This window comes from Camelus ferus, chromosome 25 (genome assembly GCF_009834535.1).
Source record: "Camelus ferus isolate YT-003-E chromosome 25, BCGSAC_Cfer_1.0, whole genome shotgun sequence".
NCBI classification, from domain to species: domain Eukaryota; kingdom Metazoa; phylum Chordata; class Mammalia; order Artiodactyla; family Camelidae; genus Camelus; species Camelus ferus.
The window spans coordinates 27,967,479-27,992,732 of record NC_045720.1 but is presented as its reverse complement, the minus strand read 5'-3'; the positions used below and the strand labels follow the sequence as shown (position 1 = coordinate 27,992,732).

Below are 25,254 nucleotides of genomic sequence, written 5' to 3'. Positions count from 1 at the left end.
TGAGTGAAGTCACTGATGCCATAAAGAGTTCCCTGTGGATTATTTCCTGCCTAACTCAAGGCATAAGCTTCACTCCATTCTGTATGCCCCAACTAAATTACACCATAGTCTTCCCTTGGTGTCCAGTGTGCTTTGGGGATTCGTTCTAGGGACCCCCCTCCCCGCAAAGGATACTAAAATATAAGGATACACAAGTTCCTTACGTAAAATGGCATAGTATTTGCATATAACTTATGCACATCCTCGCATATACTTTAAATCATCTTTAGATTACTTGTAATTCCTAATACAATATATAAATGCTATGTAAATAGTTGTAAATACATTGTAAATACTATGTGAATAGTCCCCAATGTGGCAAATTCAAGTTTTGCTTTTTGGAACTGTTGACACAAATAATCAATAAACAATCTGTAGTAGGAATAGAAAAGACTTTTATTTGAGCCAAACTGAGGACTATAGCCTGGGAGACACATATTGAAGAATGACTTGAATTGTGTTTGGCCAGACTAAAAAAATGGGGAAGGCTTACATAGGCAAAAACTGCAAAGTTATGTAAGTTATTTGTCAAGAATTAGAATTGGAGCTGACAAACTAAGGGTGCTTATCAAGCAAGGATTGATTGGAGTCTGAAGTGGTTACATAGTTGCAGGGGGAGACCTTGAGACCGTAAGGTTGAAGCTGGCAGCTGCTGAAAGATACTGTTTTGAGAATGGCTGGTGTTGTCCTTGAGTTTGAAACAGTTCAGAAAATTCAGGTTCACAGTGATCTATGAAATTGTCTGAAGCCACATCCACAATAGTCACCCAATTCCATTTTAAATGCCTGAACCACAGTTACTCCATTGTGATTTTTAAATATACTCTTTTCTTTAATGGCTAAAGCAGATGTACAATGCATGTTTGACAGGTCATAAGATAGGCTGTTATAGTTGGCATAAAGTTCAAGCCAAGTTATGTATAAGCCAGAATGACTTACCCATACTTCAATATGTGAAAATTCCTTCCATCAGAGCTTTTTTTCCTCCCAAATCTTTTCCGTCCATGGTTGGTTGAATCCAAGGGTACAGAAATCATGAATACAGAGGGCTGACTACACTTGTACTTCTCTTAAATTATCACTGCCTTTTATGTCTTTTGCTTTTGCCTACCCTACTACTGTAATCTGAAATATATCTCTGCTTCCCACTAGTCCCCACCTCCACCCGCAACCCTTACCCACTTGATGAACACTTACTAATTTTTCTGGATTTAAGCATCATCTGCATGATATCCTCTTTGGGTACCCCATGTGAATTAACCACTCACTTTTTTGTGCCTCAGTGAACCCTACAGACTTCTATTACTCATAACATTTTATTGTTAATTGATTACACTTGTCTAACTCCTCGTGTTTACTGTAGGTTTCTTTGTGTTTGGCACATAATAGGTCAGTATAAATACTTGTTGAGTGAATAAATGAAAGAAAGAAACTTGGTGTACTTACGGGCATGTTATTTTGGGATAAGCATTGTCTTGATCCAGCTCCTTGCTGCAGCTCACCACTGTGATAATGTTTCTTGAAGATGGCAGTTCAAACTTCTGTGGATGAGTAAAAAGATAAACTGTATAGGCAGCATGTAATTGTTGCAATTCTTGAAAAAAAGAGTCCAGGCTTCAGAAAAAAGATGGAGTAATACTGCAGTGGTGTGAAAGAGAAGTTGGTTTTGGACTCACTATAGAAGGTAGGCAGGAAGAGAGAGACAGGTGATGGCAGTTAAGCTATGGAGCGCATACAGCATTGATATATAGAGAGGGATGTATCTTTTTTGCACTAGAGAGGAGGAAGTAGCAGGACAAAGACTGCATATCTGGAGAAGGAATCTGAGGGGAACTGACATTATTTTCTTAGGTGACTGGGGAACTAGTGGAAACTTGCATGAAGGATAGTTGTTGGCAGATGAAATTGCCATATTTGGTCTGAAATGGTGCTATGACTATCAAGAGAAAATATCAGAGAGGAGAGAGAACAATAGAATCAATGATATAAGTGATAGTGAGAAGGTAGATTAATACTTAAAATACATTGATCTTGAGCAGAGGCATTGTGATTGGTTGTCAGCAGAAGTGATAAGGATGGCCATAGGGAGAGCTGATTATGAGGGAAAAAATGGTAAGTATAAAATTATTTTAGAATGTAAAATACAATAATTTTTTTAAATAACTGTTTGAAGGAAATTTTAAAAACACTTGAAATATTAAAATTTTAATAAATACTTTCGGAAATACCCCAAGTTACTATTAGAGTTTTCAAGTCTAGTAATTATGACCTAAAATCATTACTTGACCTGTTAAATTATGGAAAAGAGATATAAAGCCAGCGGAGGACACTGGCATTATATAGAGGCAGCACTGCATGGTGGCTTCAGCACAAGTCCGGAAGAGAGACTAAGCTTGAACCCCAGCTTTATCACTTACCAGTTGTATGACTGTCTAGATGATGCTTCATCTCTCTGCCTCGGTTTCTTCATCTGTGAATAGAAACAATAATAATACCTACCTTACAAGGCTGTTGTGAAGATAAAATCAGTTAATATTTGTGAAGCACTTAGACATATGACTGGCACACACTGAATGCTATAAAAATGTTTTGCAATAAAATTTTTATGCTCTTAAATATGTCAGATACCAAGTGAGATGCTTTCACATATGTTTTCTTATTCAATTAGAATATCATGTTTGTATATTGGGTTAGTATATTCCTTATTGCATACCTAAACTGAGTCTGCCATAATGAGTATGTATGTAAAAAATGTAACGTAGTTTTAATCTTCAGTCTTTGAATTGACCATTTAGTCTTTCTTTGTTTAAATACAGACTAAGTGTAAAGCTGAAGTAAACATCCAAATGATCCAGTTGAAGATTCACTTTTAATCGTTTTAAAATCCAAATTCTCCATATGGTTAAAACTAAACTGTTCCTCCATAGCAGGTTATTTTTTTACATTTCACATGCGGTTTTAATCAATATTTGTTCGTAAGGTCCTTGATGATGTTTTATATTTATATATTACCTTTGTTTTTCAAGCAACTCAATTCCAGCTTGGTTATTGATGAGATTAAACTCAGTTTTGACAAATACTGTGAAACTTCTCACTTAATTGTATTACTAAAATCTGATTAGAAGATACTGCTAGTCCTTTTGTTTTGAACTTCTTTTCCTTGGAAGCTTGTTAGTTCAAAGAGAAGGAGCATTTTTAGGGGTCATCATCCTCATTTTTCCTTTTTCCTTTAACAATTTCCTTGGGAGATTTTATTCACTCCTATAGCTTCAAATACTGTATGTATGGTGATGATTTCCAGGTATGACTTCACTAGCTGGATTATTCTTTTGAGCATCAGATCCACCTGTATAGCTGCCTATTGAAAATCTCTTCTTGGATGTATAATAGGCACCTCAGATTCATTTTGTCTATACCTGAATTCATTTTTCCCCCCAAATCTGCTTCTCATGTGTTTTTTTTTCTTTCAAGACATTGTCTTCTTACCCCTTCACTTGCTCAAGCCAGATTCTGGGACTTCTTTTCTGCTTCTTCCTCTCATTCAATCAGATCTTAAGGGGCCTTACTTCTCCTGAATCAGTCTGCTTCCCTCCTTTCCTCTTGCTATGACTGTAGTTCATACCACTCTCACATTTGCTTCTTACCCAAAATATTGCCAGCGACTTCCAAATTGTTCTCTTGGCTTCCACACTTATATCTTCCAATCAGTCTGTACATTGTAGCAAAGTAAACACTTCCTAAATGGTAGCAAATAACATTATGCCTTATTTATAAATCATATGGTGGATTTTGTGTTTATTTTTATTCCTATGGAGATAGTAAAGATATGATGGCAGAGTAATATTTTATGTCTATGTTATAGCTAAGTTCTTCACATATGTGTCATAGCTAAAATTGAACTTGTTTTATCTGTTAGGAGGGATTAACTGTTAACAAATTCATCAGTTGTGACTTCATTTTCTTTCTTTTCTTACTTCTGCGAAATGAGTTATCCTGTGAAACTACTAGGCTTCTAAGCTTTTGCCAGATACTGGTATAGCCAACCATGGAGACTTTAGTTTAAACGTGTAGGTTATAATCTAGTCCTTCCCAGCTACTCGTATTCCAAATATGCCAGGCTTGTTTGTGCTTTTGTGCTTTTTGCATATTCCATGTTCTTTGCATAAGATGTTCTCCCTTACTGGTCTTGTCAATATTCTCTTTATTGCTTTCAAGACCCGCTTACATCTCAGAAACTTTCTCTTAATCTTTCTTTTTCCAAGTCCTGCTATCTCCTCAATCATTTTTATTTCCATAATGCTTTTTTATCCTTTTGCTTTCAGAACGTCTCTCTGTTCCACAGTGATTTTTCATTTCCCTCTCAATACGTTTAGTTCCTTGATGGCAGAAACTGTCTTACTCATTTTTTATGTCTCGGAAATCTAGTATAGTGGCAGATACATATATAATAAGTGCTCTATAAATTGTTTTTGTTGGACTAAGTAGTTGGCAGTAGTTGCCCTTGACTGTGTACAATAGCTTTTATATGATCTTTAGTCTTAACATTTGTAACAAATGAATCAATTAAGAACATAGTAATGTAAAAGATGCAATCCTATCCCTTCTACACAATATCCTATTTGAATCACCTGGAATATCAGATACAGAACTGTGGGTCAGGCACTATATGGAGATCTTTTCATGTTATTTTATTTAATTCTCAGAAAACCCTATAAATTAAATATTAATCTCCTATTTTGCAGATAAGGAAGTAAAGGCTTAAGAAAATTGCATAAGATATACAGCTAGAAATGTGATTTTTAAAAGGTGGAATTTTAAGATAGGTCTGTCTAATTGCAAAGTCCTTCTCTTAGTCATAAGTGTCATATACTGCCACTCATTTCGGAGAAACAGTATGCCAAAAATTAATTTTTACTTTATATAAGTTCCTCTAATACATTAGATCATTATTATTATAGTATAATATTATTTAATATTATTATTATTTTATACTTGAGTAAAGAAAAATGCAGTAATTTTTAACTTTAGCATATAAAAATATGTTCTCTTGACCAAATCTTGTATTTATGTGTTATTTTCAACATTTGTAATATTGGGAAACTATGACCCCAGTTAACAATTGTAATCAATAATATTTTATTGTTAATGATCTTTTCTACTTATTTTTTTCTTTTTAAAGTTTAGAAGACTTCTAAGTTAATGGGACAAAAAACTTTTAGAAGCAATATACATAATTCATATAAAATTACATTTGTCTGTTTTTAATAGTATATGTTGAAATTAAACATAAACAGTGATGCTGTGTTTTATTGTCTTTGCACATAAAACTTTTCCCCTTAACATTTTTCAGTTTCTCTATTTGAGCTAATATGAGTGTTTAAGTAGGATTTCATTTGTGGAAAAAGCATTCTCCTTTTTCTGATTTTGGATATTTACTTGCTTTTATAGAATTATTCTGCTTATTTTAATATATTCTAGTATATAGCATGCTCTTGCTAGAAATGTATGGAAAATTTTTCCTTTTAAAATAGTTATATTTCAGTCAAAATGTAATTTAGAGTTTTTCAGAACTTTAATTTTACTAACGAACTCTTAAAAAGTCTTACTTGTTTTAAGAATGGAATTAATTATTTCTTTTTTGTTTTGTCTTTTCTGTCCTTTCTAACTTGCTTTCGTGGATATTCACACCAGGAGGACAAAGTGGTTAGAGTCTTTTTTCTGTCTAATATTATTTTTTTCTTATTGTTATTATTGCTAACTTTAATTTTGTAGTTGTATTTAATTTACATACTTTTAAATGTTTTGTTACAGTTGTAGTGCATGATAATTGCTAAACATTAATATATATTTTAAGCATGCTATCTGAATTTACAGATAAACATTTACATTTTATTATATTATAGATGAAAATTTGATTCTTAAAGAGGCTTGCCTTTTTAGAATTTAGTATTTTTTAAAAGGAGATCTTATAGCATTCCTCATTGTGATAAGAATTCCTTTAATCTTACTATGTTCCCTCATCACTATACTGTTCAGAGTTTTTAAAATAGGTTTCTGGGTTAGTATAAAGATTCAATTTTTGTAATAATGAGTCACAATAACATTGAACATGGATTTTCTCAAGTATATATTTACAGTTGATTTAAGTATTTAATACATTTTAATTTTTCTTAGTATGTTTTAGAGATTGGTAAAATGCCTTTCTTATATCCTTGTGTTGCATATTAGATATAATTATAATTTAAAAATACTCAGGAATATACAATTCAACTATATGCTAGATTATAATAATCTGCTAACGTCTGCCTTTAGAAGTCTGATTTGAATTTGGATCTCCTCTGGAGCCTGGTGACTTCCTGCAAACACAGATGAAATCTTTCTATTCTGATTCTTTTTGATGAATTAGACTAAAACTCTAGGTCTTTGGAAAGCTTTCCAAATTCAAATTGGCACATGCATCCAAAGAGAACATCCTTTAGCTGAGATCTTCTAAAACAGTGCCTTCTTTTATGTCAGTTGGAGCCTTTTCATTCTTTTCAGTCTTCAGTTACTAGGTTGGAGATAATGTAGGCTTTGGCAAATATTGATGTGGGTTTAGAATGAAATCTCTGAGCAGAAGAGAAGGTACTCTGCCTCCCTAGACTGTATGCATCGTCCTCAGCCTAGAGTAGGTTGTCTAGAAAACCTACTAGATTTCTACCAGCCAGCCTTCTTAGCTGACTCTCAGGTGGTACAGTTTAGGCAATTCAAAGCCTTTTAGAATCTCTAGTGCTACTTTTGTGTTAGGAGTTAATACAGGAGGCTTAATGGTTTGATTATTGTTTGTAGTTTTCATAATGACTTCTGACACCTATCCCAGCAATGAGACATTTAGTGATAGCTCAGGTGTAGAAGTGTCTTTCATGTAGTGGCATGGTTTCATAATGTAACAGTCTATAATTTAAGCCATGGGTTGGTAATAGATAAAGTGGTACTAATTTTACATGGATTTTGAACATTGCAGTTAAAATTTAACAGGCCTTTTAATGATACTCTTTATGCAAGGCTGTTCAATAGAACTTTTCCCAATGATGAAAATGTGTTGTATCTTCACCGTGTGATGCAGTAAGCTCTAAGCATAGGTAGCTACTGAACACTTGAAATGTAGCCAGTGTGACTGAGGAATTGAATTGAATTCAATTTTCAATTTTGTTAAATTTTAATTAAATTTAAATAGCCATACGTGGCTAGTGGCTAAAGAAAGCCCAAGCAAACATTCTATGACTATTCAACCTCTAAGGCTCTCATTGTAGAGTATGATGTGTATACTATCAGTGGAGATAAAACTGTACAGAACACAAGAAGGTACACTGTCAATGCCTCACTTACAGCCAGGGAGGATAATGGACAAGGGACATCCTCTCAAAGGGCCGAATTAGGGAATATGAATGACAGCAGTCAAGGAAGAACCTCCTAGGTAGCTGAATCAGGGACTGCCAGGTAGACTAACCAAGGAAATTAAGGTGTAGTTCATGTAGGGATTGCCATGTGCTATGGACAATTGGCCTTGGTATGTTTCTCATTCTTCCTGTTTTTGAATGAGAGTTTTTGTTACAGTGGTATCATTTTGTATTGGGTGTGTTGGGAACAGATAACTTGTCTTTAATTGTATAGGTTAGTAGTTTACAGTAATCTACACTTGACCATGATGGAAAGATTTACTCTACCTCACAGATCCTAGATTCAGAGCTAGATTTTATAACTAAATGAGTGTTGGGGATTATGTCCCTTAGGGAGGGGGGAATGTAAAATATGTATATGGAAATGTAGTAGCTGAGAGTAGACTGTTCCAGACCCTGTTCAGTCACTATCCTAACAGACATTTTCAGCTTTCTTCTCTCTTGCAATTCCTGACAGAGGGACTTGAAAAATACAAAATTGTTTAGCTTTCCTTGCAACTGGGAATGGCTGTGTAACACAGTTCTAGCAAATGAGTAATAAGAAAACTTATGAGGGCTTCTAGGAAGTCATGAAAAAAAGAAAGATGTAGCTGGCACTACCTTTTAATGCAAAAGTGATGTCTTGAGCTTCACCAGCAATTTGTGAAGATGAGGGAAAAGCCTCATTTGAGTCATTAGTTATGACATTGTTGAGCCACTCGTCCAACACTATCGGGCACTCTTCTTGAATCAGAGAAAAATACCCACCCTCAATTTGTTTCTGCACCAGTCGTCAGATTTTCTGCTGCTAATAGCCAAAAGCATTAGCATAAGGAAACATCAGTGGAGATACAGTATGCAGCAGGGAAACCATGTAAACATCTAGAGTTGTTCTTCAGAAATGCAGTAGGAGAATAAAGAAGTACATGTTGGTCATTGTCCAGATCTGTCTGCTTTTGCCTCTATAAATGTTTGAAGACTCAAGATCACTTAACACATCTGCTCAAATAGTAAATTACTTCAAGTTGTAAATAGTAAACTAGTCTGAATATTTAGATATTGAATATTTAATTAAATATAAATCTATTCTGTTTCATATAGAACCAAAGTAAAGGGGGTTGAATTTTTTAATAAATACAAACATATTTTAAAATATGATTTAGATGTTTCTCAGACTTTTTAGGATGTGTGAAAATAAACTTCCATGGGAATTATTTGCTGTAAATTAGAACATATATCTAACTGTTCATCTTTTAATAAACTTTGACCTACTCATGTTTAGTGAGAGCTTATGGTGAAATCAGAGTTTTGGGGACAAAGTGATGCTCATTTCACTGTCAAGAGAGAATACTATTTGTTTATATAAAGACCATTTTAATGAGAATTTAAATAATTCCTCTTTCTCTTTTTACAAATTAGTTCTCTTAAGATACCAGTATCTCTTGAGACATTTTTGACAGTTTTTTAAGCTTTATTGTAAAAAATAATGTTATTAATGGTATTGTTACTGAAATGAAGGCTATAGAAGGATGAGATATGACCTGTAGTATTTATCACATTTCAGAATCAAAAAGGTTATCTGTTGGGTTGCAGTTTCTTATTTCTCAATTTATTTTAGAATTATAAAGGAAATGTTTTAGTTCTTTTTTAAACTTATATTTATGTAGGAATATATTGATCTTATACAGCCACCTTTCTAAATCATATTGTTTTTTAGAGTTTGTCAGATGTTTTGTGTTTTAACAGTATGAAACCATATGACCTGAAAACAATAACTTTACCTCCTCATTTCTCTATTATTTCTTTTTAAATTACATTAATGAGAACCTTCAAAACAATCTGAATAAAAATATATTCACTTATGTAATTAGAATAATCTATATAACTTGTCATTTTGTTGTTTGTTAAAATTTGCAATTGTATAATTACTCTCAAGTTTTCCCCCTGCCTCCACTACTCCTGTGCAAACATGTTTTCCATTTCTGGTGCAAACTTATCTCAGTTTGTTTGTTTCTTGATATACTAATTTCCTACTTCATGGTCTTTAAGGGCTATAAACCATCCAACTCTCTTGTCTCTGGCTACCTTTTGGCCAGCTCCAATTCTAAGGGCAATCTCTGACATTTTAGTTATAAGAATTTTTGACCACTTAATGGGGAAGTAGTTAAGATAGGATTCGTGTATGGGGATAAAAAGGCAGATGATTTTTTTTTTAACCTGAAGTAAAATTCGTATAAAGACCAAGGAGAACATTGAAAAGAAATGATAAAATATTTTTCATATTGATTTTGTCTTTACTTAGGATTTTTTCCTTCATCTGTTGATATCATCAAATGATTGTTCTCCTTTATTCTGTTATGTGGTAAATCAAAGTCTTTGATTTTTGTAAGTACTTGCACATCCATGGGATAAAATTCACTTTGTTATGATACAATATTCTTTAAATATATATATCTATATTTGGATTTGATTTGCTAGTATTTTGTTAAGGATTTCTCCATCTATGTTCATGAAGAATTTTGGTGTGTAATTTTCTGTTCTATGTTCTTTTCTGGTTTTGGTTTTAAGGTTATGATGACTTCACAAAGTGAATGGTTTTATTCCTCCTCAATTTTTCTGAAAGAGTTTATATTATTTCTTCCTTTAGCATATGACAGAACTCATCGGTGAGGCCAGCTGAGTATAGAGAGCTCTGTGCGGATGTTCTCAAGTTGTGTGTTCAATTTTTAAAAGATATATGGAGCCATTTAGATTATTTCTTGTGTGTTTTTATTAAGTTTCATTTTTGAGGGAATTTGTCCATTTTATATAAGTTACTGAATTTATTGCCATTAATCTGTTCATTATATTCACTTGTTAACCCTTAATCTTGATATGATCTATAGAGATGTCCCTCTTTCATGCTGACATTGATCATTTCTCTCTCTGTCTCCACTATCAGCCATGGCAGTGGTGAATCACTTTTGGTTTTACTTGTTTATTTTTGTTTTGTTTACTCTTTTTTCAGTTGTGTTCTATTCTTCATTATTTCCTTTATTCTACTTACCAGGTTTATTTTGTTTTCATTTCTAGAATCTTAAATTAGAAGCATACTTTATTAATTTTATACTGTTCTTTCTAATATAGGCATTTAAAACTGTAAATTTCTTACTAAGAACTGCTTTAGTACATACATTTTGATATGTGTGCCCACATTTTGTCATCAGGTTAAATATTAAAAAATGTTTTCCTTGCTGTTTTTTTTAACTTAATCATCATAGGTTATTTTAAAAACATGTTGCTTTATTTCCAGATATTTAGGTTTTTTAAGATATCTTACTGATTTCTAATTTAATACCATTGCAATCAGAGAACATATTTGTGTTTTTGTTCCTTTGGAATTAATTGAGACAGCATGAGGTCTCTCTTGGTGAATGTTCCATGTGTACTGGAGAAGAATGTGATTTCAAAGGACCTCAATCCCCAGGCATCTTTTGCAGCCATCGTTGACAGTGTATCTCTCAAGCAGTTTAAAGTATTTTCTTCCAAGTGTTTTTGTAAACTTTCTGTCTTGGTCTTAATTTTCTTGGTAATTTCTGGGTTTGTGTATTCCTAGATCATGCTGCAAATTACAAACCTATGTGAAATTCAGGATAATTTTTTGAATTCTAAGGGGAGAATTTTCAGTTAGTTCATTGTGTAAGAGGAGACATACTTCCTTGTGCTTTCCCTTGTTAGTAGGTGAAGTACTTCGAGTTTACCTTTTCACTGGAGGTACAGAGTTATCAGTGCCCTGGATTGTGCATCATCTTCAGCCTATGTAGGCTCGGGTTTTATTATTTTTTATCCTTGTGTTGTCCCTGCATAGAATTAAAAATTTAAACTACACAATGTCAGTTTTGAGCATACTGCACTGGTTGGTAAACCCATTGAGTTTTTTCTGGCACCTTGGCTTTTCCTACTTTGTGAGCTCAGCTTTGTATTTAAAATAATTTGTGTTTTTAAAAATACATTATAGTCTAGGCAGAATAATTTTCATATAATTTTAAAGTTCCATTGTACTTGTTTTAATAGGAGTTTTGACTTGTATTCCTTGTGGTGATTAGAGCATTTTCAGAGTTTTACTATTATATTGTAGTCAAGATGGAATTCTACAAAACAATGCATAATATCATTTTTTTAACATCAAAGACTTACTGCTCATCAAGCCACATTTAAGAGGCGAACAGTCTAAAACAAGTAGCTTATTGCATTTTGTCACTAGCTTGAACAGACCTGGCCAGAACAGACCTGGCTTTGAAATGATGCCTGTTGTGAGTCTATTCATCTAGAGAAGTGACTTACCCAAGTTCTTTAACAATGTAGTGAAACACAAAAGTATATCCTTGCATTGAAGAGAATGGGGCTTTGATTTCTTTTAGCCCTTACTTTGGGTTAATTTTGACTTTTTATGCATAACTATGAATTGGCTGGAATGAATCTGAGAAACCTATTTTTCTTTAGAGTCACATGACGTTTGGCTCAATTTTAGTTCTTGATTGATTTTAATTTGGGAATTGGTTTTTATGTGGAAACAACATTTTGGTATATTTTTGGGAGAGCTTAGTGGATTCTTAAAGCTTAATACTGTGGCCTCAAATTGACTTTTATCCCTCAAAAAAACTATGAAGGTTTTTTTCTTTTTCTTTTTCTTTATTTTATACTAGCAATGATATTTAGCTAGAATAGAATTTTATGGCCTTTGTGAACAGGAAAGTGTTATGAATTATTAGGATTTTTTTCCTTAGACCACCCCTCCATTTTACTTACAGGATCAACTGAATGTAAACCAAATTCAAGGTGAAGAGAGTGAAACAGAGGATACCCCAATGGCTTTAAATATCTATATAAACGTCTTAGTCTATCCAGGTTGCTATAACAATACCATAGACTAGGTAGCTTATAAACTACAGAAATTTATTTTTCACAGTTCTGGAGGCTGGGAAGTTCAAGATCAAGGCGCTGGCAGATTCTATGTCTGATGAGGGCTCATTGTCTGGTCCATAGCTGGCGTCTTCTCACTGTATCCCACATAGTGGGAGAGGTGAGATGTCTCTCTGGGGCCTCTTTACAAGGGCATTAACCCCATTCCTGAGGGCTCTGCCCTCAAGATTTAGTTACCTCCCAAAGATCTCATCTCCTAACACCATCACTTCATGGATTTCAACGTACGAATTTTGGGGAGACACAGATATTCAGCTCATTATAACTAATGTTTTCTAAATGTATTTTCTAGTCCTGACCTGCATTCTAGAGTCATTTATCCAACTCTCTACTTGACATCTCTCCTTCAATATACAATAGGCATCTCAGACTTAGCAAATACCCTCAAAACACCACCATTGGATAGTCTGTTCCTTGAACCAAAAACCTAGACATAATCTTTAGTCTTTCTTTTTTCTTACTCATCAAATTGAATTTATCACCAAGTTCTGTTAGCTTCTCCCTCTAGAACATGTCGTTCCATTTCTGTTGCCATCATTTTGCTCTAAGCCACTATTACCTCTCACTTGGACTCCTGCAGTAGCTTCCTTATTAGGCTCTCTGCTTCCTTTCTCTAGCCCAGTCTCCATGTATCTTCTAGGGTGATCTTTTTCAAAATGCAGCCAGCTTTTGTCATTTTTCTGCTTAAATCCCTTAAGTGCTTTCTCACACAATTTCTTTCTGGGGCATACAGGGAAGGTGATACATGAATCTGGCTCCTGGCTGTTTCTTTAACATCATCTCATACTGTTTTCCCCCTCTTTGCTTTTTACTCCAGTTACTTCTGTTCCTGAAGCCACTGAGCCCTTTCCTACCTGTAGGCATTTACATATGTTGTTTCTTCTACTTGGAATGCATTTCACCAGCCTTTCACATGGAGGGCTCATTCTCATCTTTGGTGTCGGTTCTCCTGTTACCACTTCAGAGGGGCCTTCTCTGAACTACCGTTTGTAGGGTGTTACTCTCATTCAACACTACTTTCTATCATATCACTCCATTAATTGTCTCTAAAGCACACAGGTATGGTTATCTTGTTTGTATGTTTGTTTACTTGTTTATTGTCTGTCTCCCCCACTACACTGTAAACTCTACAAGAAAAGAACTTGTCTGTCTTCTTTATCACTGTATCTCTAGTAAGTAGCACAGGGCTTGGTACATAGTAGGAGATATTAAAAAATTGTGAATATATGAATAATTAAGTGATTGACTGAAATAGGTATTTCCTGATATCAGTAAATTTTCCCTGTCCCCAACCAAAAACGAGCAGATGAAATAATAAAAAAGACATAAAATGAGCTAATTATTTTATTACTTTTAAGAAATAACAGCATGAGAAAACCAGTGAAATGGAGAAATTTTAAATTTCAGTTACTTTGATTTAAGCTCCAATATTATTTAAAATTTCAAGATTTTTGGTTAAGCATATCAAGTGAGCTTAGATAAAACTAGCTGCATCAGGCTAGGTGATTTTTCTTCTATTAACATCAGTTTTCCAATTTTTGGTTCAGTCACTTGGTATTAAGAAAAATTAGAAAATAAAAGTGAACAGTTCAGTTAGACATTGTGACAGTCATCACTTTATTATGTGTATCTCACTCCTCAGTGCCATTCCAAGGGTTTTCTTTATCTATGTCCCAGGGACTGGTAGTCTCTAGGAACAAAATATAATACTTTCCTTAAGCCTAATTGAGTGCCTACTGGCTCAGAGTCCATCACAGATTAGGTTTTTAAATTCCATAATCATGTATCTTGGGGTCTGTTACACTTTTGAAGGTTGTTCTTAATATTGGATGGTGGAACTGGATTCAAATGGGCACAGATGAGAAAGGTATGCCCTGGTCTGGAACCCTCCAATCCTTCAATGCAAGAGACTCTCTGGATCCAGACTACCTGAGAGCCCACCAGAGTGTAATCAACCTGGGAGCTGACCAAATTTAATCTCTAAGAATAGCTCTGCATTAGCTCTAGACATCCACTGAGTAACTGAACTGGGCTTTCAGTGAATAGGTAGTGATTCCTCAGGGACTTGTGTCTGCCAGGGAGGATGTGCTTGGTAGCTGGCTTAACTTTTTGTCCAGAATTTATTTTTAGGTGTTTATCATAAGAGAATTGGCTGAGTTGTTTTTGTGTGCCTTTAAAAAATGCCAGCACATTGTGCTTCTTGGAATTGAGGGTCTGCTTATTTAGTTGAAGATGGCACCAAGTGAGACTAGTGTTAACCTAATGGCATAGTATTAGAATTTATTGTGATGGTTAAAAAACAGAGACATGGCAAATTAAAAAGTAGATAATGTTCACTGGGAATGAACAGAAAGTAACCCATGCAAGAGCCAGATAGAGTCCATGGAAATCCAAGAATCACTGACTTGATTAAATATGTTTGATTTGGGGAGAGGACAGGGTAAAGACAAAGCTAAGCATTCCTACTGGGATTTAGTTACCATGGTGTATGAGACCATTTATCAACAGAATTTTTTCCCCATTCTGTCCCTGTTTTTAAACAATAATTTTTTATTGTGGCAAAATACACAAAATTTACCATCTTAAGAGTATAGTTCATAGTATTAAATACATTCATAATTTTGCACAACCATCAGCATCATTCATCTCCGTAACTCTTTTTACTTTGTAAAACTGTAACCTTGGATCCATCAGACAGTAACTCCCCCATTTCCTGTTCTCCTCCAGCCCTTGGCAACCACAATTCTACTTTCTGTCTCTTTGATTTTGACTACTCTATTACCTCATATAAGTGGAATCATACAGTATTTGTTTTTCTTTTTGTGACTGGCTTATTTCACTTAGTGTAATGTCATCAGAGTTCCTCCATGTCATAACATGTGTCAGAATTTCCTAACTTCTAAAGGCTGAATAATATTCCCTTGTATGAATATACCACATTTTGCTTATCCACTCATTTTTTGAATGGCCCTTGGGTTGTGTTTCCCATCTTAGCTATTGTGAATAATGCTGCTGTGAACATGGGTGTACACATATCTCTTCAAAGCCTTCATTTCAATTCTTTTGGGTATATGCCCAGAAGTGGAATTGCTGGGTCATGTGATAATTCTATTTTTAATTTTTTAAGGAACTGTCGTACTGTTTTTCACAGTGACTGTATCATTTTACATTTCCACCAACAGTGCACAAGTGTTCCAATTTCTCCACATCCCTGTCAACACTTGTCATTTTCTGTTTTTTCAATAGTAGCCATCCTAATGGATGTGAAGTGGTATCACACAGTAATTTTGATTTGTATTTCCCTAATGATTAGTGAAGTTGAGCATGTTTTCATTGGACATTTGTGTTTCTTCTTTGGAGAAATGTCTATTCAAGTCCTTAGCCCATTTTTGAATTGGGTTTTTTTTGTTGTTTTCACTGGGTTTTAGGAGTTCTCTCTACATTATGGATGTTAATAACTTAACAGGTATTGATTTGTGAACATTTTCTTCCATTCTGTGGGTTCTCTTTTTAACTGTTATTAGTGTCGTTTGATGGACAAAATTAAAAATTTTCATAAAGTCCCATTTGTCCTTTTTTTCTTTCATAGCTTATGTTTTGATGTCATAGCCAAGAATCATTGCCAAATCCAATGTTGTGCAGCTTTTGCTCTATGTTATCTTCTAAGAAGTTTATAGTTTTAGGTCTTAACATTTAGCTTTTGATTGATTTAGGTTAATTTTTGCATGTGGTGTTAAATAAGTGTCCAACTTCCCTCCTTTTGCATGTGGATATCCAGTTTTCTCAACCCCCCTTTTTTTTTTAAAAAGACTGTCCTTTCACCATGGAATGGTCTTGGCACCCTTGTCAAATATCATTTGACTGTATAAGTGAGGGCTTATTTGGGCTCTCTATGCTATGCCATTGGTCTGTGTCTGTCTTTGTGCCCATACTGTTTGACTACTGTGCTTTGTGGTGATTTCTGAAATCAGGAAGTACGAGTCTTCCATTTTAGTTCTTTTTCAAGATTGTTCTGGCTGGTCAGAATCCTATGAGACTTCATATGAATTTTTATAAGGGTTTTTGTATTTCTGCAAAAAATGTCATCAAGATTTTATTAGGAATTGCACTGACTCTGTAGATCTCTTTGGGTAGTATTAGGTTGTTTATCTATAGTTTTCTTTGTCTGGCTTTGGCATTATGGTATTGGTGGCCTTAAAGAGTGAGCTAGGAAGTGTTCTTTCTTCTTCTGTTTTTGAAGTTTGACATCTTAATAATATTAATTCTTCCAATACATGAATATGGGATGTGTTCCATTTATTTGTCTTCTTTAATTTCTTTCAACAACGTTTTGTAGTTTTCATTGTATGAGTCTTTCACATCATTGGTTAAGTTAATTCCTAATAACAAAATATTTTTTGAATAAAAATATTATAAATGAAATTGTTTTTGTTCATTATTCATTGTTCGTGCATAGAAATGCAACTGATTTTTGTGTGTTGACTTTGTATCCTGCTACTTTGCTGAAACCATTTATTAGTTCTCAGTTTTTTGGTGTAATCTTTAGGGTTTTCTACATAAAAGATCATATCAATGAACAGAGATAACTTTACTTTTTCCTTTCCAATTTGGTTGCTTTTTATTTCTCTTTCTTGCCTAACTACTCTGGATAGAACTTCCAGTACAGTGTTGAATAGAAGTAATGAAAGTGAACATTACTTGCCTTGTTCCTGATAGAGGAAAAGCTTTCAGTCTTTCACTATTGAGTATTATGTTCACTATGGATTTTTCACATATGGCTTTTATTATGTTGAGGTAATTCCCTTCTATTCCTTCTTTGCTGAGTGTTTTTTTTTTTTATCATGAAAGGGTGTCAGCATTTTGTCAAATACTTTTTCTGCATCAATTGAGATGATCATGTGTTTTTTTTTCCTTCATTCTGCTAACATGGTGTATTGATTGATTTTTACATGGTGAACCATCCTTACATTCCATGAATAAACCCCACTTAATTATAGTGTATAATCCTTTTAGTGTCCTGCTGAACTAGCTTTGTTAGTATTTTGTTGAGGATTTCTTCATCAGTGTTCATAAGAGATACTGGTCTGTAGGTTTCTTTTCTTGTAATTTTGGTATCAGGATACTGTTGGCTTTATAAAGAGAGCTAGAAAGTATTTCCTCCTCTTTAATTTTTTTGGGAAAGTTTGAAAAGAATTAGTATTAGTTTTTTAAATATTTGATAGAATTCAGCATTGAAGCCATCTGCTCTAGGCCTTTTATTTGTTGTGATATTTTTGATTGCTGATTCAATCTCCTTAATAGTTATAGGTCTATTCAGATTTTCTAATTCATTGTGATTTCTTCATTTTGTTAGGTATATTTCTAGGAATTTGCCCATTGTCCAATTTGTTGACATACAGCTGTTCATATTACTCTCATAATCGTTTTTATTTGTATAGACTCAGTAGTATGTTCCTACCATCACTTATGATTTTAATAGTTTAAGCCTTCTCTCTTTTTAAAGAGATACAGATCTCTTTAATGCTTCTGTTCCTTTTTACACATTATTTTCTTTATCTTAGGTCCCCTTCTCTATTTTGCCTATTTAACCAAGTCACACAGATTCTTCCAAATCCAGCCTAGATATTTCTTCCTTCATAAACCCTAATAGGCTTTATCTGTCCTTGCTCAGTGTCTTCTGCATGTTGTTATTACTCTTCTTATCAGCTTGTACTATAATTTATTCATTTATCTGTATGTCTTGCCTGTTGGTTTCCTGAAGACAAAGATTGCATTTTATTAATTTCTTTATCATAAGCATTTAATATAATTACCAAGAGATAGAAAGTACTTACACAGTTGATATTAAATTATTTAGCAATCAGCAGGCCCTGGACACCAACCAATTAGAATGTATAACTGACTAATCCAGATGGACAATGGCTGTTATTCCATACTTTCATATACTGACAGCTATTAGTCTTAGGTGCTTAGTCGGTACCTGTAGAGTGAATGAATGGTGAATGGCAAGAGCTTTTTTCCTTTTTTCCCTTTTTAATGTAGTGATTGTGTATGATTGTTGGTTCTCCTGTATTAGTAAAAGATATTGTTACTCTTCCTTAATACTGTTCTAAACTTAATAGAAGGGAAGAAGCTGAGAGAAATAACTTTCTTTACTCTGTGGAAAACATTTAATTTCTCTTCGCATGTACTTAAATTACTGTGCTCTATAGGAGCTGTGAGGAAAAGAGGTTTAATGTTGCCCTCCTTATTTTGACTCAAACATGATTAAAGTCATCTTACACAATTAAAAAACAAAACAAACATATAACTGCCTCATCATGTCAGATGGCTGACTTTAGTAGTGAAAGCAGGACCTCATTTAGGCTTGAGACCTTTCTAAGGACTGGAAGATGTCAAGAATAAAAGGTAATGTGAGGAAACTTAAGTTATTTTCTGGTTTATCCATAAACTTCCCACTTTGTCTCTGCAGTAAATACTACTACCAGAATTCATTTCAAATGGATGCAGTTTGAATTTTTATGTATTTTTTATGGCCACAAATTCTTGCTTAGGAGAGGCAATTTAGAATTATTAATAAGAAATGAAAATTTGTTTGAGTATTCTATATTATGTTAAAAATAGTATTAATCAAATCCACTTTTTCAAATTGTATACCACAGGTACCTCTGAAAAGATAAAAAAGGATACGTATATTGAATCATTTTCCAGTGGTTTTCATTAAAAATGAAAGATGCATTTCCATTCTTAGTGTTCCTAAATATTGTAGCTGTTACAATCAATACTACCACAGCCCTTATGGTTGTGTTAGCACACAGACACATGGTTGCTGCATTCTTGTGCCAGATAAGCTTTGTTAGGTGAGAGCATCAGAGAAACACACTTTTTGTGATTGAGAACTTTATGCTATGTATTTAAAATGTATTCCATTAATTTTAAAATCCCAAACAACATGCAGATTTTCCTTAATAGGAAGAGTAGATATATTGAATTTACTTGTATTGAAGGATATCTAAATATGCAATTTGTCAACAACACTTATTTAGAAGCTTCTAATGACTGGGTATGTGTCCAGGGATTTTACAGCTGGGTAAGACAGTCTTTCTTCCTCATGAGCTCAATTATTTGCATTCTTTTTAAGTGTAGAAAATGGAGCCTCAAATAGATTAAATAATTTGCCCCAAATCACTCATCTAGTAAGTGTCAGATCTAGGATGATTTGTCTCAGGAATTCCCTAATGCTTCTATTTGGTTGGTTTTATGAGAATTATCTGGGGAAACGTAAAAAAAAAATCACACTTTTCCGTGCACATTAGATTGACTGAATCAGAATATCTAAGAGTGATGCAAAGGATGTTTATTTTTATATAATTAATCAGATGATTCTAATGCATACTCAGGATTAGACACCACTAATTTATCTGACTCTAAAGATCATGCAACTTGTAGCACTGCCTTTCTTTCAGAATTAACACACTCAGAAATAAGTATGTCATGAATCCTAGATTCCCAAAGATAGAATATGTGTAAAGAATAAAATTGGGTACAGATAGCCTGTGGCTTAAGCCTTTAAGCCAGCAAGGACTCGCAAATTCTGGGCTCGTTCCTAGCCCAGCGAGCCTGTCCGCTCTTTGTACCTTAATTCAGAATGGCTGGGAAATTACTGAGTTAGGTAGATACTGTTTTTTGTCAAAATGGCAAGTTAACCTAAGTTGATGTTCAGGAATATGTAGCTTTTCATCTCTTGTCATAATAATGACTACTATTCAGTTTGTGGAGCAGTGAAGGGAAGGAGGGGAAAGGTATATATTCTTTACATGCCGAGTTGGAACTCAAAATGTATTTTCTTGTAGAAACAGTTTTATAAGTGGTGATTAAAAATACTATTAGGTATTACTGCCTAAGCCATGCTGACTTAACCTAGATACCTACTGGCATGTTGGCAGTCAGCGGTGGGGAAGGGAATTTCTTCTTTCAGTAGGCAAGGCCTGGCTTATAAGGGCTTGTGGTAGGGGATGGTCATCCACAATCTACAGGACTCTGCTCAGAAAATATTGTGCACTTCAGTTCGATATAGGATGACTACAGATTGGAGAATTTGACTAATCTGAAGTTTGGGAGTGGAGGAGGCTGAATATTATAAGCAGTAGCTGAGACTGAATTCAGAAGTTGATCTTGGAATGTGTTTATTTCAAGTCCCTAAACTTCATTTTAAAAAACTTTTTACCTCATCACATATTCTTAAGATGACAGTTAACCTCTTCAATGTATGTTTAAATGGTTGCAGAGAGTACAATTCCTAGCATATACTGACAAAATACTGACATTTTACTGTATAACTGTTATAACTTCTTTAAATATATATAGAGTATTTTTGAAATAGTGTATCCGTTTGACAACTTCCATTATTCTTAAAAATCAATGACCAAACTCATTTTTAACAGTTGAAAGTTTTCCTTCCTTATTTTCCTTGAAACTGTATTTACATTCTATTTCCCTCACAGTATTTTGTCCTCATGTAATATGTTTTTAACTAGAAATCTTTCAAAAATCACATTTTTATGCTCTGTTCCAACAAAAAAGCATATATTAGATTAAATACTTAAAATACTTCAGTGACCATAAGGCTCAAAGTTTTGAAAAATAGAGTTTATGACAATTATTAATAGTAAGCTATCATAAAAAATTATTTTAAATTATGAATCAGCTGACCATTTATTTATGTCATTATTAATTTATAATTGGTAAATTGATTAAGATAATTAAATATAAGAAAATTTTACTGGGAATTTATTTCTTAATGAGATGGATGGAACTGGGTTTCTTTAAATTTTGTTCATAAATCCATGTGTGGTTATTACTTGTTACAAACTAGACAGAATTTAGCATCAATTTGATTTTTATTTATTTTATTTTTATAGATGTAAGTACTGAAGAAATTTGTTAACATTAATGACTAGAATACATGACTAGAAATTTGTTCGTATTAATATGAATAGGGGTTTGGTTATAACAATTCACTCAATTCTTTGAACTCTTTCCACATTTTATGACCAAAAAATACGGCAATCTAGCATAAAAAAATTATTTTAAGTTATATAACAGCTGACCATTCATTTAGGGTTTCCTTCAATTTGTTCAAAGCAAAGAATTGAAAGCATCAGGCTTGCAGAATAATTTGTTACCAAGTTAGTGATTCAGTCTATCAGTTTCTGGAAACTATACCAAAAAGGCTTTACCAAAACTTACCAATGATTATTTATTCATACTACTCTTTCATGTAGAGGCATCTTGTTTAAACCAATATACTAAAAAGAATTTGGAAAATGTTAATTTTAGCACCCCTGCCAATTACAGTTTATATTGATAAAATTATTTTGCCCTTTCACATGCTTTAAATTATTATTATAAATATCTTAGAACTGCATATTTAGCTCAGCTTATAGAAAATATGGAACGTATGGACTAACAGGTGAAGCTAGTCCTTGTCATCAAACCAGTTAGCCAAATAAAACTTTCTGAAAAAGTCTCACTTTATTTTTCAATTTAAATAAACATGTTAATACTCATCCTTTAATAATCTTACCTTAAATGTGACAAAAGATGTTTATGAATGAACCACATTTACACTTGAAAAAAAGTAATGCTATATATTAATATTGTAGTAATAATATTCCACATTTTAATGATAGCTTCTGGGGAACTCAAGTAAGGACTCAACTTTTTGGAAACAGTTTCCTTATGAATATGAGTGTTCTTAATGAAGGATTTAAAGTACAGAATCATCTGTAAGGCTATTTCTTGTGATTGATCACTCAGTGAATCAACTCCATTCATGGAGATCCTTACGTACATTGTCAACTAAGCGTAAAACAACCTGAAAACCTTGGGTTTCACAGTTTTGAAATCCATTTGATTCCTGGGCAAGTCTCTCTGTGTTATAATTTCATCAGTTATGATGGTTTTTGGAAAACTAGGAATGGTTGGAAATATCTATAGATTAATCAGTGTGTAAGTGATATCTTCTATTTAACCACTTTTTTGGGTCACAATCTGCTGAATAATGCCTCCTGAAATTGTATGATCCCTACAAAGTATGGTGGTATCTATAAAGATTTAATAAAATTGCACTGATGGACTTATCAGTTATTATCTTTCTAGGTATTCACCTGTGGAGCAGAATAACTTTTTTGGTCATAATGATCTCTTAGCTTTAGCTGTGAGCAGTATTAATTTGTGAAAGTTTTCTAAAGCCAGTCTTGATAACTCCTTGTAAATTGCTGATCTTCAATTTTCTCATCCATAAGCTGAGGTGTAGGTTAGTTAAATGAGATGACCAATGTACAAGAATTAGAAGAGTGCCTGGTACATAGTGAGAATTCAAAAAATGCTATGTTGTTATTGTGGTTAGTAGTGGTAGCAATGGTTGTGGTAGTGATTGTGATGGTGGTGTTAGTAGTAGTACTGGGATTTTGGCTAGAGCCTCGAGTTTTACTCACAATCCAGTCTGTGCAAAGTGTGGTCTGCAGACTAGCAGAAGCAGCATCACCTGGGAGACTGTTAAAATTCAGAATCCCTGCCTCTCTGCCTCAGACATAAGAATCAGAAGCATTTTAACAAGATCCCCTGGTGATTGGAATGCACATTACAGTTTGAGAAGCTCTGTACGTCAGTCTAATACATCATTTTGCCATTCTTAATTTATCCAACTCATATCAAGCAGTATCTGCAGCTTTATTTTTAATTTTTGTAACAGCTTTTTTTTAGGTATAATTGTTATACAAAAAATTGCACATATTTAACATGTAAAATTTGATGGCTTTGAACATATGCATACACCCATGAAAATCATCACCACGATCAAGGTTATAAACATATCCATCACCTCCAAAGTAAACAAACATAAAAACACATAATTCAGTTTGGTTCTCGACCTCCCTCCCCCCCAAAAAACCCTAGTAATATTCTAAAAGCAGTTGGGTTAGATCAAAAGTAGGACACTGATTGAACAAGTTTCAAAACCTCTGAGGTAAGCTATGTATATTTTACTTTTATTTAAATAGTTAAGCAATTTTAATACATATAAAATAATCTTAAGATACTTTGTTCATTTTTCAATAGAAAAAGATACTTTGTGCATTTTGACTTTTGATCAGGAAAAGTATATTTCATAATAATACTTGTATTTGGAAAGTTCTTAAGTGCTATTTTTTCTTAAAGACAGTTTCATGAGGTTCATGGTATTTGGAATATAGAAATTTGCTGGGCAAACAGATTTTAAAGAAAGAATGTATATATACTTATTGCTAATATAGTAATTCACTCATTCAATGAACATGTCTTGCTGTTTTCTCTGTATTTTGGGATATAGCAGTGAATGAAAAGAGACAAATATCTCTTACTTCTCTGGGGCATGTATTCTAATTAGGAGATGAACACAACAAATGAGATAAAGTATTAAAAGATGCAAGTGCCCTGGAGAAAATGAAAATCTAGATACTTAATTTTGGGTGATGTTGGAATTTTAATTTGGATAGCCTTAAGTGACAGTTGAAGGGGGAGGGTATAGCCAAGTGGTAGTGCATGCTTAGCATGCATGAGGTCCTAGGTTCAATCCCCAGTACCTCCATTAAAAATAATAATAATAATTAAATAAATAAACCTAATTACCTCCCCTCCACCAAAAAAAAAAAAAAAGTGACAGTTGAGTGGCAACTTGAAAGAGAGTGAGGGAGCTAGCATTGCAGGTAGTTAGGGGAAAAGCAGTCTAGATTGAGGTAAAGGCGAATACAAAGGTCCTGTGGCAGGGGCACGTGAGACACGTTGCAAGAATAGCAAGGGAGTCACTGTGGCTGGAGTAGAGCAAGTGGGTGAGAATAATGACACACAAAGTTAGAGAGTGAGATCCCAGGGGACCTTTTGGATCACTGTGAGGACTTTGACATTTATTCTGAGCAAATTGGGGAGTATGAAAAAATTCTGACCCAAAAAGTAATATGACATGACTTACACTTTAAAACATTTTAAAGGGTTTACTTTGACTGTTTTGTTAGGGTAGATTAGTGAGGAGAGTGAGAAAAGAATGGCATCTAGGAGACGAGTTATGAGGTTATTGCAGTATTTTAGGTAGGTGATGGTGGTGACTTAGATTAGGGTGCTTGTGGTGAGATGTCATCTCTGTAGATATATTTTAAAAGCAGAATCTGGTGGAATGTATGTGGGGTATGAGAGAAAAGATTATTCCGAGATTTTTGGCCCGAGGCAAACTGAGAGGATAAGGAATTACCAGTAACTGCTATGAAAAAGACTGTGGATGAGCAGTTTGGGGGTGAAGGTCTGAAATTCAGTTTTGGCCTTGTTAGGTTTGAGATGAATCAAAATACAAATGCACTGAAGCTAGATCTAAGTCAGTGCTTTGACTTTGGTACTATGTTAGTGTTGTGATACAGTTTATCTTTCTTAGAATAGTGAATCTCCCTCGAGTGGGCCAAGTTGGACTTGCCTTACGCTGAACTCTGCTTTGAAGTAGGTCAGATGACAATATGACTAGTAATGTTACTGCCTTTTTTTTTTTTAATGAAGTGAGAATTTAATAAAAAATTTTCCTAACACTCAATCAATTTGTGCCTTTTAGCAGTTACAGCAGCAAGAAGCACAGTTTGCAAAAGGAAGCCCATGTAGTAGTGCACAGGTTCTGGAAATTTACTTGCAAGGATCTCAAATAGTTTTATCCATTAATCTACAAGTTTTAAAAAATGACTAGGGGGAATGTGAGAAACACGTAAATGAGGCTTTCAACTTTGAATGTTTTTTTCTCTGAATTAATACGTCTTCC

General features: G+C 33.8%; 1 protein-coding gene across 16 annotated transcripts in view; it reads left to right on the top strand.

The window, feature by feature from the left end:
- RIMS2 (regulating synaptic membrane exocytosis 2) overlaps window positions 1-25,254 on the top strand; it is a 489,839-nt gene that overhangs the window by 84,109 nt on the left and 380,476 nt on the right. For 7 of the 16 annotated variants that reach the window (XM_032468080.1, XM_032468083.1, XM_032468082.1 and 4 more), the window contains one exon: window positions 5,731-5,742. The exons of the other annotated variants lie outside the window; for them this stretch is intronic. In XM_032468080.1, the coding sequence (XP_032323971.1) occupies window positions 5,731-5,742 (12 nt within the window). The remainder of the gene's footprint in view (window positions 1-5,730; window positions 5,743-25,254) is intronic. 16 annotated transcript variants of the gene reach the window in all.